This window comes from Ylistrum balloti, unplaced genomic scaffold (genome assembly GCF_031769215.1).
Source record: "Ylistrum balloti isolate Yb309-2 unplaced genomic scaffold, AGI_CSIRO_Ybal_v1 Utg371170, whole genome shotgun sequence".
Lineage (NCBI taxonomy): Eukaryota > Metazoa > Mollusca > Bivalvia > Pectinida > Pectinidae > Ylistrum > Ylistrum balloti.
Window position 1 is genome coordinate 301541 of NW_026782639.1, and position 15708 is coordinate 317248.

The 15708-nt window shown below is 36.6% G+C and overlaps 2 protein-coding genes across 2 annotated transcripts in view; one reads left to right on the forward strand and one right to left on the reverse strand.

The window, feature by feature from the left end:
• Positions 1-13368: 13368 nt before the first annotated feature.
• Positions 13369-14184, reverse strand: LOC132561184 (GRIP and coiled-coil domain-containing protein-like). Its single transcript, XM_060225912.1, has one exon. It carries the CDS (start codon positions 14182-14184, stop codon positions 13369-13371), a length of 816 nt encoding a protein of 271 aa, XP_060081895.1.
• Positions 14185-14865: 681 nt separating this feature from the next.
• The window catches only part of LOC132561191 (lactoperoxidase-like), a 33868-nt gene continuing 33025 nt past the window's right edge, over positions 14866-15708 (forward strand). The window contains exon 1 of the mRNA XM_060225918.1: positions 14866-14932. The gene's annotated coding sequence lies outside the window, so the exon portion shown is untranslated. The remainder of the gene's footprint in view (positions 14933-15708) is intronic.

Genomic DNA, 15708 nt, shown 5'->3' on the forward strand with positions numbered 1-15708 from the left:
TGATACAGTATAACAAGGTGGTGAGGGACAGGTTATACAGTATAACAACGAGGTGAGGGACAGGTGATACAGTATAACAATGTGGTGAGGGACAGGTTATACAGTATAACAAGGAGGTGAGGGACAGGTTATACAGTATAACAAGGTGGTGAGGGACAGGTGATACAGTATAACAAGTTGGTGAGGGATAGGTGATACAGTATAACAAGGAGGTGAGGGACAGGTGATACAGTATAACAAGGTGGTCAGGGACAGGTGATACAGTATAACAAGGAGGTGAAGGACAGGTGATACAGTATAACAAGGAGGTGAGGGACAGGTGATACAGTATAACAAAGTGGTGAGGGACAGGTGATACAGTATAACAAAGTGGTGAGGGACAGGTGATACAGTATAACAAGGTGATTAGGGACAGGTGATACAGTATAACAAGGTGGTGAGGGACAGGTGATACAGTATAACAAGGAGGTGAGGGACAGGTGATATAGTATAACAAGGTGGTCAGGGACAGGTGATACAGTATAACAAGGAGGTGAAGGACAGGTGATACAGTATAACAAGGACAGTTGATACAGTATAACACAGTGGTGAGGGACAGGTGCTACAGTATAACAAGGTGATTAGGGACAGGTGATACAGTATAACAAGGTGGGGTGGTGAGGGACAGGTGCTACAGTATAACAAGGAGGTGAGGAACAGGTGATACAGTATAACAAGGTGGTGAGGGACAGGTGATACAGTATAACAAGGTGGTGAGGGCCAGGTGATACAGTATAACAAGGAGGTGAAGGACAGGTGATACAGTATAACAAGGTGGTGAGGGCCAGGTGATACAGTATAACAAGGAGGTGAAGGACAGGTGATACAGTATAACAAGGTGATTAGGGACAGGTGATACAGTATAACAAGGTGGGGTGGTGAGGGACAGGTGCTACAGTATAACAAGGAGGTGAGGAACAGGTGATACAGTATAACAAGGTGGTGAAGGACAGGTGATACAGTATAACAAGGTGGTGAGGGACAGGTGATACATTTAGATATATGTATGTACGAGGTTGTTGTATGATGTCCTCGAATGGGCCCGGATGAAGCTGTAGTCAAGGGAATCACCGTACATGATCACTAGGTTGGGGCAAAACAGTTCATTCTTCGAGTCCGGAGGGAGAAGATACTGTCAATCGTCAACAACCCGGTGAAATGTGTAGTAGAGAGATGGTAAAAAGACATCCTTTTAGACTAGAATTACGTAAGGTTGGGGAGCAAGTATACAAGACTGAATAGGATGGACACATCGGGACCGCCTGGGAAATTTAAGGCTTGCTTTTATCAACATGATGTTCTTCTCTTTCTAGGCTCTCTTGGACTCTTATACTGTACGAGTTACCACTGACAGCAGTTGAATCCCTTGAGAGCTGTGCCAGCAGGAGATTACACTTTTAGCTGTAAGTACCATAAGTTCCAATGCGCCAGAGCTGCACAGCAGAACATCTCACCTTCAGTTGCTGATGTCAAGTCCAAGGAGTCCAAAGACAACAAGGTACGGGAAGCTGTGTTAGTCACGAGGACAGATCAGAAAGGTCAGCTAGTGCTAAAGTGAACAAAACAGAGAGCACACTGGAGCTTCAGAACATCATCAGAAACATGTCCCACTTTCAAAAATGGTTAGCTTGTGCTAAAGTAAGCAAAGTAGAGAGGACACTGGAGCTCCAGAACATCTAAGGAAACAGCACAATTTCACAAACGTTTTCCCGGGAATCACGGGGCTGAAAAAGATATACATACTGCAATGCACTTCAATCAATTTAAGTATTTTACATGTAGAAGATCTGGGCCCTAGACTGGTAACACGATTTCTGTTTTGATCTTTTAACTAACGCAAATCAATGTATCTTTTGGCCTACTGGGCTTCCACCCCGTACACATACACACATAAGGCAGGCACAACATTTACCGACTCTATCTGTTGATCGGACAATAAACATACTATTAATGCACCTTTAAACCAAACTGTCTTTATGGAATATGACTACCTTAGCATGAAGCGTTTATTTGAATTATGAATTTTAGCGATGATTCATCCATAATAAGTGATTATAATTTCGGGATCAAAATGACAAATTTGTATCTGTCTGTTATTTTTTCCACAAAATGCGCACACTTCAGACGTGTCTTCTAAATTTATTATCAGCCAACTAATCATTGTGGTTAGCTAATAAAATAATTTAAAAATTTAAACAAATTTTAAACGTTTATAATTTGTTACTGGCGTTGATGTTATATCTCAAAACTAATTATAATTCGAATATCTTGATTAGAATGAATTAGAGTGGTATATTAAATAAGTCACTTTTATATAAAAAAAAGAGTGCAATGTTGAGAGAAATATTCTTATACACAGCAAAGTTAGTAACCTAACAGATTATCTTTAGATTACAGTTCCACCTTTCGTGTTCTGAAGAATAAAAAATCACGTTATCTTTAACATGCGTTCTTTGTTTTGTCCTTAACAAATTACGTATTTTGTTCTTATCAGATAACGCAATTTGTTAATTAGGCAAAGATATAATTAATAAATTTAATGTAAAATGTATGACCGAAGGGATAAGTTTTGATAATGTAAAGCAAGGAGCCGATCAAATGTCTCGACAAGAAAAACCGTCAGGCCGGTCCTAGTGGGATATTGATACAGATTAAAAGAAGCCCTTTACCATCCAACATCTTTAAAAATTAAATTCATCAACAATGTCTTCTTCTTTACATCAAATATATGTATATGTAATATAGATACTTTTCTGATGGCCATCACATATGTAACCCCTTATATACATGATAAATCTCTCTCTAGATACTTTTCTGATGGCCATCATATATGTAACCCCTTTTATATATGATAAATCTCCCCTAGATATTTCAGATGACCATCATATATGTATCCTTCCTATATATATGATAAATCTCCCCCAAGATACTTTTCGGATGACCATCATTTATGTATCCCCCCTATATATATGATAAATCTCCCCCAAGATACTTTTCTGATGACCATCATATATGTATCCCCCCTATATATATGATAAATCTCCCCCAAGATACTTTTCTGATGACCATCATATATGTATCCCCTTATATAATAAATCTCCCCCAAGATACCTGATGACCATCATATATGTATCCCCTTATATATATGATAAATCTCCCCCAAGATACTTTTCTGATGACCATCATATATGTATCCCCCCCCCATCATATATATATATATATAATCTCCCCCAAGATACTTTTCTGATGACCATCATATATGTATCCCCTATATATATATGATAAATCTCCCCCAAGATACTTTTCTGATATATATATATATATATATGATAAATCTCCCCCAAGATACTTTTCTGATGACCATCATATATGTATCCCCCTTATATATATGATAAATCTCCCCCAAGATACTTTTCTGATGACCATCATATCATATATGTATCCCCCCTATATATATGATAAATATACTTTTCTGATGACCACCAAGATACTTTTCTGACCATCATATATGTATCCCCCCTATATATATGATAAATATATGTATATATATATATATATGATAAATCTCCCCCAAGATACTTTTCTGATGACCATCATATATGTATCCCCCTATATATATGATAAATCTCCCCCAAGATACTTTTCTGATGACCATCATATATGTATCCCCTTATATATATGATAAATCTCCCCCAAGATACTTTTCTGATGACCATCATATATGTATCCCCTTATATATATGATAAATCTCCCCCAAGATACTTTTCTGATGACCATCATATATGTATCCCCTTATATATATGATAAATCTCCCCCAAGATACTTTTCTGATGACCATCATATATGTATCCCCCTATATATATATGATAAACGTCCCCCAAGATACTTTTCTGATGACCATCATATATGTATCCCCTTATATATATGATAAATCTCCCCCAAGATCTCCCCCAAGATACTTTTCTGATGACCATCATATATGTATCCCCTTATATATATGATAAATCTCCCCCAAGATACTTTTCTGATGACCATCATATATGTATCCCCCCTATATATATATCCCCCCTATATATATCTCCCCCAAGATACTTTTCTGATGACCATCATATATGTATCCCCCCTTATATATATGATAAATACCCCCATATATGTATCCCCCCTATATATATATATATATGATGACCATCATATATGTATCCCCCTATATATATGATAAATCTCCCCCAAGATACTTTACTGATGACCATCATATATGTATCCCCCTATATATATGAAAGATCTCCCCCAAGATACTTTACTGATGACCATCATATATGTATCCCCCCTATATATATGATAAATCTCCCCCCCTATATATATATGATAAATCTCCCCCAAGATACTTTTCTGATGACCATCATATATGTATCCCCTTATATATATGATAAATCTCCCCCTAGATACTTTTCTGATGACCATCATATATGTATCCCCTTATATATATGTATGACCATCATATATGTATCCCCCCCCCCCTATATATATATGATAAATCTCCCCCTAGATACTTTTCTGATGACCATCATATATGTATCCCCTTATATATATGATAAATCTCCCCCTAGATACTTTTCTGATGACCATCATATATGTATCCCCTTATATATATGATAAATCTCCCCCAAGATACTTTTCTGATGACCATCATATATGTATCCCCCCTATATATATGATAAATCTCCCCCAAGATACTTTTCTGATGACCTCATATATGTATCCCCCTATATATATGATAAATCTCCCTTTTCTGATGACCATCATATAGTATCCCCTTATATATACTTCCCCTTATATATATCTGATGACCATCATATATGTATCCCCTTATATATATGATAAATCTATATATATGATAATATATCTCCCCCAAGATACTTTTCTGATGACCATCATATATGTATCCCCCCTATATATATGATAAATCTCCCCCAAGATACTTTTCTGATGACCATCATATATGTATCCCCTTATATATATGATAAATCTCCCCCAAGATACTTTTTCTATATATATGTAAATCTCCCCAAGATACTTATATATATGACCTGATGACCATCATATATGTATCCCCTTATATATATGATAAATCTCCCCCAAGATACTTTTCTGATGACCATCATATATGTATCCCCCCTATATATATGATAAATCTCCCCCAAGATACTTTTCTGATGACCATCATATATGTATCCCCCCTATATATATGATAAATCTCATATATGTATCCCCCCTATATATATGATAAATCTCCCCCTTAGATACTTTTGCGATGACCTCATATATGTATCCCCCCTATATATATGATAAATCTCCCCCAAGATACTTTTCTGATGACCATCATATATGTATCCCCTTATATATATGATAAATCTCCCCCAAGATACTTTTCTGATGACCATCATATATGTATCCCCCCTATATATATATGATAGATCTCCCCCTAAATACTTTTCTGATGGCTATCATATGTATACACAATACAAATATCACACCCCTTTATTAAAATTAAGATTTGATTTTAAATATTTGTGTGGAATAGATTTTAGAACTGCCAGTCATCAATAATTTGACTCCTAGAAATTTTAGATAATGAAGCTTATGAAATAACAAAAAGGAAACAAATCTTTACAGAGAAGTTTGGTTAATCAGTGTCTTTATGTACAGTGTGTGGTAGACTGTAAATTTACATGTACCGATGTCTCCTCTCTGTCAAGTGTGCCCTCTGCTCTCTTTCTATAAAATACTGCTAGACCTTGACGTCTGTCGGCAAGACGATTGGAGTCAACACGGAAGGAGTCCCGGAAAAACCAGTAAACCAATCGCCAAGTGTTTAAGGTAATAAACCTCTCATATCCCTTCTACATCAGCACACCCACACAAATCACAGATATAACTATAAAAAATCGGTATAGTGAACAGATATATACATCAGCACACCCACACAAATCACAGATATAATTATAAAAAAATCGGTATAGTGAACAGATATATAAAGAAGAGAGAGGGTGCAGAAAATAATAGATATTTGTAAAGTAAAGTAGCTTAGTCAATATGATTTTAAATGTTTCAAGACGGTACAATAAAACAAGTGTTAATTATAATTACACCTGCACCGAACCACTAACCATAGTTCGGCGGATGGGACTTTAAACGGTGGCCTGTGTGAGGATTGTCCAAGCTCGCACTCTTAAGATCCCTCTGTGGTTTTTCGAAAAAGAGTTTGCGTGATAACGCCGGCCCAGGGGTCTAGGGATAGTGTCAGACTATACAATTTTTAAAGGCATTAGACAGACTTCAAATTACCCGGTCACAAACCAAGTTTAGATATGCCCAAAAACTCGTCCTTTCTGCTTCTGGACATGTTTCAACTGATAGAGTTAGGATAAGGGACTGTAAGGCCCTGGAGCCGTCTACAACAACAAGTATAATCAAACGATCACCGCTTCAGACGGTTCCATCCCACTGAGGGGGGTGCAGGTCCCCCAACCCCACAACCCCTCCTCACGTCGCCAGGACACTGACGTTCGTCGTTGAGACGATACCCGGACATGGGAGGAGTCACGGAGACAGAAAACGTGTCAATCAATCAAGTCATAAGCTAGGTACTTGCTTAAGTTGTGATTGTCGTCTCGTCCGATAAAAGATCAAAAGTTCATAATAGTGGACTTACAAACCTGTTAGATTAAAAAAATTATAATGAAAAAGTGATTTTCTTCCTCAAATTAACCTTACACAATGCGAATGAAAAAAACTTCACACAAATATCACTTTCCTTTATCAAAACAAAATTGCTTTGACATATTTGTGTACAATAGATGTTAAAACTGCCAGTCATCAATATTTTGACTCCTAGAAATTTTAGATAATGAAGCTTATGAAATAACAAAATGAAAACAAATCTTTCTAGAGAAGCTTGGTTAATCAGTGTCTTTATGTACAGTGTGGTAGACTGTAACACAGGTAAATTTACATATACCCAAGTCTCATATCTGGTATGTGTGCTGTCTGCTCTCTTGTTAAAAAATAATGCCAGACCTTGACGTCTGTCGGCAAGACGATAGGAGTCAACACGGAAGGAGTCCAGGAAAAACCAGTAAACCAATGGCCAAGTGTTTAAGGTAATAAACCTCTCATGCCCTTCTACATCAGCACACCCACACAAATCACAGATATAACTATAAAAAATCGGTATAGTGAACAGATATATACATCAGCACACCCACACAAATCACAGATATAATTATAAAAAATCGGTATAGTGAACAGATATATAAAGAAGAGAGAGGGTGCAGAAAATAATAGATATTTATAAAGTAAAGTAGCTTAGTCAATATGATTTTAAATGTTTCAAGACGGTACAATAAAACAAGTGTTAATTATAACTACACCTGCACCGATCTAACTACTAACCACTAACCAAAGTTCGGCGGATGGGACTTTAAACGGTGGCCTGTGTGAGGATTGTCTACTCTCGCACGCTAAAGATTCCTCTGTGGTTTTTCGAAAAAGAGTAGGAATGATAACGTCGGCCCTGGGGTCTAGGGATAGTGTCAGACTATACAATTTTTAAAGGCATTAGACAGACTTCAAAATTACCCGGTCACAAACCAAATTTAGATAGCCTCTATCTCGTCCTTTCTGCTTCTGGACATGTTTCAACTGATAGAGTTAGGATAAGGCAGTATTAGGCCTCTGATTTCTTTATGGTTGGGGATACAAATATGATTTGACACCTGCAACGAAAGAGCTGACAAACTAGCAAAGAACACACCACACCAAATTATAGCATACTTGACATCGAAACAGAAGCCTATACCTTGATCAATAAAAAATAACACAAAAACGGGATAGGATTTGGAGGGAATCTAGAAATTCAGATAACTTGAGCCAAATTATAGAAAAAAAATAGTTAAAATTATACGGTCACAATAAATCAGAAGACAATATCACAAGATAAATATCATGCCAAACAAAATCGAACTCAAACACGGATATTATGATGAAACACCTATCACCAAATTATGAGATCTGTAATAATGTGGAAACAATCGAACATGTTTTCTTCTGTCCCAAACATTTATGAACGGCAAGGACGGAACGCTGTAAGGAATTAAACAGTAATAAAATCCCTGTTATTTCCACCAATCATATTTTATCCGCACGAAATAGGCAGGGCATTGTCCACAACATAATAAATAGATATGTACATTTGGAGACTAGGGCCCGTACCTAGGACACTGTGGGGGACGTAGTAGCGCTGCTCTTCAAATTACCAGACCCTTACGCAATACTCTGCGTAACAGAATATGACTCCCAGGATACCCATGGAGACTGTACCAGGAAGTATTAATATGCATCATCTCATAAATTAGTGCATAGTGACCTAAGGACGTCCGAGGTGTCCTCTGTGCCCCATCCCAGCATACACATTGTAAAAATAGTTAACACTGCGAAGGCACTGCAAGAGCACTGCAAAAACAATATTGCATGGGATAAAGTTACAGAATGAACACCCGGACTCATACCTATGTCGCTGTAAGGGACACAGCACGCCTCCACTTCTGATTATCAAAGCTTAACACAATACTTGCATAACTGATTAGATCTTGTGTAACACAGCACCACATTGACTTATTTAATATTTCCAGGTAAGACACGACACGCCTTTAACATTTGGCAATGTAGACTTTACAGCAGGGTCTTTTTGTTGCAAGCAATAAACCCACATGGTTTTGTGTGTTTTTTTAACAGCTTTGTCAACTCGTCAGGTACACTTACCCCCATCTTAAGTGAAGATCTGTATTATCACATGAAACACACATAAAATATATTAGAAAACAGAATATCATAGCTTAACATCACATTCATACAACACCTGGTTTTATGTGTATTTTACAGCGCCCTCACCTCGTCAGGTGAACTTGTATCCATCTAAATTGAAGACCTGTACTATTACATAAAACAAACTGTAAACACACACAACTAGTCCCTCCTCCCCTATAAAGGTTACAATGTAAAATAGGACTCGCCCAATAGGAACGATACGTGTACTAAAACCTTGAGGTTTGATCGCAAAGAGCGAAGCAGATCGCACGGATTGAGCGAGTGTTGAGGACGGGGCGGGCAGCACGACCATGCACGCAATCAGTTTTCTGTCGTGAAGACTTGGCATCGTTCATCCTCACTCTATCCGCGATTGTCCCTCGATCAATACACCTAAAGCTCAGTTTTTTGACATGTGAAAAATCAAGCTATGACATTTTTTTCGGGGAGACCATTTCTCAACCATGTGCGACCACGAGAGGCTAATGCGTGATAAACCCTCGGTCAGCCATCGATTACGTGTATATATTCTACAATTCAGGATGTTTTTTTTTATCTTTTACAGCCGGTGTCGCTTTGTATCATTTCTGTTGCCTTGAAGTGGATATGTCACGAAAGAGATGAAAAGAAATGTAATAAAGACTGGCATCTTTCAATTTTTCTCACGCGTTCTCATTTCATCTATTGTTCATGTAACATTTATGTTATTTTAAACGTATCATTTTATTGTAACACTTGCAATGGGATTATTGGACACAAGTTTTCCAGCTGATATTAAGCCCTTTCCCCATAAAGTTTGAGATCATACAAGACAAAAAGGCGTGTTTAAATACGAAATAACAGAGAGAGAGAGAGAGAGAGAGAGAGAGAGAGAGAGAGAGAGAGAGAGAGAGAGCATGGAGTGTGTCCTATATCAATTTATGTAATTTCGTGTGTGCATTAGTATCTCCTAACCGGACAACACTAGTATAAGTTGCACTGTACTTTAATATTTAGGAAGTAGTGGAGTCTGTTCGTCTGACCGTGATCAAGGCCGTTTTAGATATTAATGTTTTGATATGTACTTTAACAATCTGAAGAAGTTGGTATGTTAAAAGGGGCTTGCATTCTACAAATAAAAATTTTATTGTAGGATAGAACTTTTATAAACAGCAAGAACTGGGTACTTAATGGATATAAACGTGACGAATCCAAGGCCAAGCATGAGAAACATCCAATAAGTGGTGATTTAAGCACAAGTACGATTTGTTGACAAAAAATAAAAATGAAATGAAAATAAAATTAAAATTTTCGTTTCCTATACACTGACACGTAATTGACATATGAAACGATGAAACGTCTCAATTGTGCAAATAAATGTGTAATAACTTCGATACACATTGACGGATCGTAAAAGGAGAGTTGTGGGCATGATAAGAGAGTTCACACCCAGTTAGACAGTCGGACAACATTAAAAGTTCACAACTACGCTGTAGTATTAATTACAAAAAAAGTGGCTGTAAGGTAATCGTTCCATTTCTTTGCACATACTAATACAGATTCATATCTGCAGTAATTCAAGCACGCACACGATGTAATTTTAATGGAGCAATTTAAAATGTGATTTAATAAGCAGCTTTAGCTCCGCTACTTCCCGATATTCTCACGTTTCAATATCCTTCGGCACATAACGTGTCTCTGTTGACGTAGATTTTTTTCCGTGATCAAATTGATACACCTATGATTTCACAGGTGAACCATAACTATCTAACCATTTACTTTTTTACGTACATAAACGTTATTATGGAAATTCCTTACTATTGCAAATTATTAACTTTAACACAGACATAACAAAATGTCCCCGTCACCTTTCTTCATCTGTCTCCTTTACGTATAAATTATCTTTATATATCATTGCAATATGAAATGTAAAATCTAGTCTGCACATGGTTAAACATGTTGATTTATTTTTATGTTTAGTCATGATTTTCCCTGGGAAATGAAAAAAGCTGTGAACTTTTCTCTAGATATAGACCACATATGAACAATCATAAAAGACAAGGTCTGTTAGAGACAGGTTACGGCTTCCCAATTGGGACAAATGTTAAGTATGAAAAATAACAAAAGACAATAAGAGAGTTGTGATTCTTGTGCATTGCCCTACTTCATATTGAACTTTATTTACTTATGAAGATTCATGATGATACCTTTTATAGTTTTCGTGTTATGCTTTGGACAAAATCATAACGGACGAACGGACGGACGAACGGTCGAACAAAGCGATGACTATTTGCTGTACCTTCGAGAAGCATACAAAATAAGTAGTCATCTCACTTCTGCTTGTAATCAAAGCCACAATAAATGAAATATTCGAGGAGCGAAAAACATTAATCATTTAATACCGAGTCCAAATATGACAACGTCACTACAATCACTAATACTCACGTATTACATCACTACAACCATAAATACTCACATATAACATCAATACGGCCATCCATACTCACGTATAACATAACGACAGCCAATAATAATCACCTATAACATCACTACAACCATCCTTACTCACATATAACATCACTACAATCACTAATACTCACATATAACATCACGACAGTCATCCATACTCACATATAACATCACATCAGCCATCCATACTCACATATAACATCACTACAGCCATCCATACTCACATATAACATCACTACAGCCATCCATACTCACATATAATATCACATCAGCCATCCATACTCACATATAATATCACATCAGCCATCCATACTCACATATAATATCACTACAGCCATCCAAACTCACATATAATATCACATCAGCCATCCATACTCACATATAATATCACATCAGCCATCCATACTCACATATAATATCACATCAGCCATCCATACTCACATATAATATCACATCAGCCATCCATACTCACATATAATATCACATCAGCCATCCATACTCACATATAACATCACATCAGCCATCCATACTCACATATAACATCACTACAGCCATCCATACTCACATATAACATCACAACAGCCATCCATACTCACATATAACATCACTACAGCCATACATACTCACATATAACATCACTACAGCCATCCATACTCACATATAATATCACATCAGCCATCCATACTCACATATAATATCACATCAGCCATCCATACTCACATATAATATCACTACAGCCATCCATACTCACATATAATATCACATCAGCCATCCATACTCACATATAACATCACTACAGCCATCCATACTCACATACTCACATATAATATCACATCAGCCATCCATACTCACATATAATATCACATCAGCCATCCATACTCACATATAACATCACTACAGCCATCCATACTCACATATAATATCACATCAGCCATCCATACTCACATATAATATCACATCAGCCATCCATACTCACATATAATATCACATCAGCCATCCATACTCACATATAATATCACATCAGCCATCCATACTCACATATAACATCAATACAGCCATCCATACTCACATATAATATCACATCAGCCATCCATACTCATATATAACATCAATACAGCCATCCATACTCACATATAACATCACTACAGCCATCCATACTCACATATAACATCACTACAGCCATCCATACTCACATCACTTCAGCCATTCATACTCACATATAACATCACCTCAGCCATCCATACTCACATATAACATCACTGCAGCCATCCATACTCACATATAACATCACTGCAGCTATACATACTCACATATAACATCACTACAGCCATACATACTCATATATAACATCACTACAGCCATCCATACTCGCATATAACATCACCTCAGGCATCCATACTCACATATAACATCAATTCAGCCATTTGTACTCAATTATTCAATTATACGTCTACCATTAATACTCGCATACAAATGTAGCATCTCTACAACCGTCAATATTGACATATATCACGTAACTACAGCCATCCACACTCATACAAAATAACTTCAACCATTCGTACTCACATTTATACTTAACAACATCTGTATATAACAAGGCTTTAACCATTTATACTCACATATGAACATCTGCACAGCCATTCGTACTCACATCTGTAACATCACTATCTGCATTCATACTCACATCTATAACATCACTATCTGCATTCATACTCACATCTATAACATCACTATCTGCATTCATACTCACATCTATAACATCACTGTCTGCATTCATACTCACATCTATAACATCACTATCTGCATTCATACTCACATCTATAACATCACTATCTGCATTCATACTCACATCTATAACATCACTATCTGCATTCATACTCACATCTATAACATCACTATCTGCATTCATACTCACATCTATAACATCACTATCTGCATTCATACTCACATCTATAACATCACTATCTGCATTCATACTCACATCTATAACATCACTATCTGCATTCATACTCACATCTATAACATCCTGTCTGCATTCATACTCACATCTATAACATCACTATCTGCATTCATACCAACATCTATAACACCACTGTCTGCATTCATACCCACATCTATAACATCACTGTCTGCATTCATACTCACATCTATAACATCACTGTCTGCATTCATACCCACATCTATAACATCACTATCTGCATTCATACCCACATCTATAACATCACTATCTGCATTCATACTCACATCTATAACATCACTATCTGCATTCATACCCACATCTATAACATCACTGTCTGCATTCATACCCACATCTATAACATCACTATCTACATTCATACCCACATCTATAACATCACTATCTACATTCATACCCACATCTATAACATCACTATCTACATTCATACCCACATCTATAACATCACTATCTGCATTCATACTCACATCTATAACATCACTATCTGCATTCATACCCACATCTATAACATCACTATCTACATTCATACGCACATCTATAACATCACTATCTGCATTCATACTCACATCTATAACATCACTATCTGCATTCATACCCACATCTATAACACCACTGTCTGCATTCATACCCACATCTATAACATCACTATCTGCATTCATACTCACATCTATAACACCACTGTCTGCATTCATACCCACATCTATAACATCACTGTCTGCATTCATACTCACATCTATAACATCACTGTCTGCATTCATACCCACATCTATAACATCACTATCTGCATTCATACTGACATCTATAACATCACTATCTGCATTCATACTCACATCTATAACATCACTATCTGCATTCATACTCACATCTATAACATCACTATCTGCATTCATACTCACATATAATATCACTGTCTGCGTTCATACCCACATCTATAACATCACTGTCTGCATTCATACCCACATCTATAACATCACTGTCTGCATTCATACCCTCATCTATAACATCACTATCTGCATTCATACCCACATCTATAACATCACTATCTGCATTCATACTCACATCTATAACATCACTATCTGCATTCATACTCACATCTATAACATCACTATCTGCATTCATACTCACATCTATAACATCACTATCTGCATTCATACTCGCATATAAACATCAATACAGGCAGTTATAGTCGTGTATCCGTGTTATATGAGTTTGAAGATTGAGGTTAAGCATTTTCTCGGATGACATATATGTTGTTTTTATATGTGAAATAGAACTGTTGATACCATAATGGGTAGGAATACATTAAAACTGTTCAGTAAACATTCAAACACATTCAAATGTTTCGTGTTAATCGAAATCAAATACGTAAGACGATGACATCTGTGAAGCCATGTGGAAAAATGAGGCTATATTTGATGATACCCTTTACTAAGTAACGCCAACCGGCACACGGAGCTGTGTAGGCGAAAATCGTGTTTTTTTCTCCAGCTTGACAATATAAAAGGCCTTTATTGTCGGGAAGACCACATCGGGAGAAGCTTTACCCGGAGTACCTTCTAACGAGGTACAGAAAGCAGCCAATTGATTTCTAAGGACACCCGTCAGGTGAGTTAATTTTAACGTCTAACTAGGCACAAAAGATTTTTTTTAATTTAACTATGTTATTTAATAGAGTAATAAATTCTGGCTGTTTCTCAATCTCTTGGAATATAGGATATTTTGTTCCAGTTCCTAAAAAAGGAGATGAAAATAACACCGATAATTATAAAGGCATTTTGGCCGGGTTGCGCATATTGCAAATCCGGGTATGATGAATGTCGGGCGGGCGGTGAAAAAGGGTACCAGTGTTGTAGAATCGACTCCTCCGACACTTTTTGATGTTAAAGCTTGAAACTTTGTATGATGTATATATATATATGTTGAAAATATGCACCTCCTATTATGGATTCATTCCGGATTTTTTTTCTGGATTTTCTGAGCTTTGGAACTTAGTAATTTTCCGCATATAAATCACCTTGAGGCCCTAGATGTCCATTGTCTATTTTTTGAACATCTCCGAATAAAAAATGGCTACAACTTCTTTCTTCAAATGCCTTTCTTCTGCACCAATTCATAAAATACAACCAAACATTCACTCTTATAACAAATATTCTACATACTCAACAAATGAAACACCCTTAACTGTCTTATAAATACCATATAACATTGCACTCATCCCGCAACCCGGCCAATTGTGGCTTTGCCCCATTTTTAGAACATCAAATTGATGATTCTCTTTTTATATCCAGTTTCTAGGAGAGTTGTACACGTCTATATCAAATGAAAGGTTTTTCGAGATATATGAAGAATATAACATTATTACAGGCGCTCTCTTTCGTAAA

Excerpts from the sequence above, each read along its gene's own strand:
- LOC132561184 (XM_060225912.1), bottom strand. The coding sequence starts at position 14,184 with ATGAATGCAGATAGTGATGTTATAGATGTGAGTATGAATGCAGATAGT.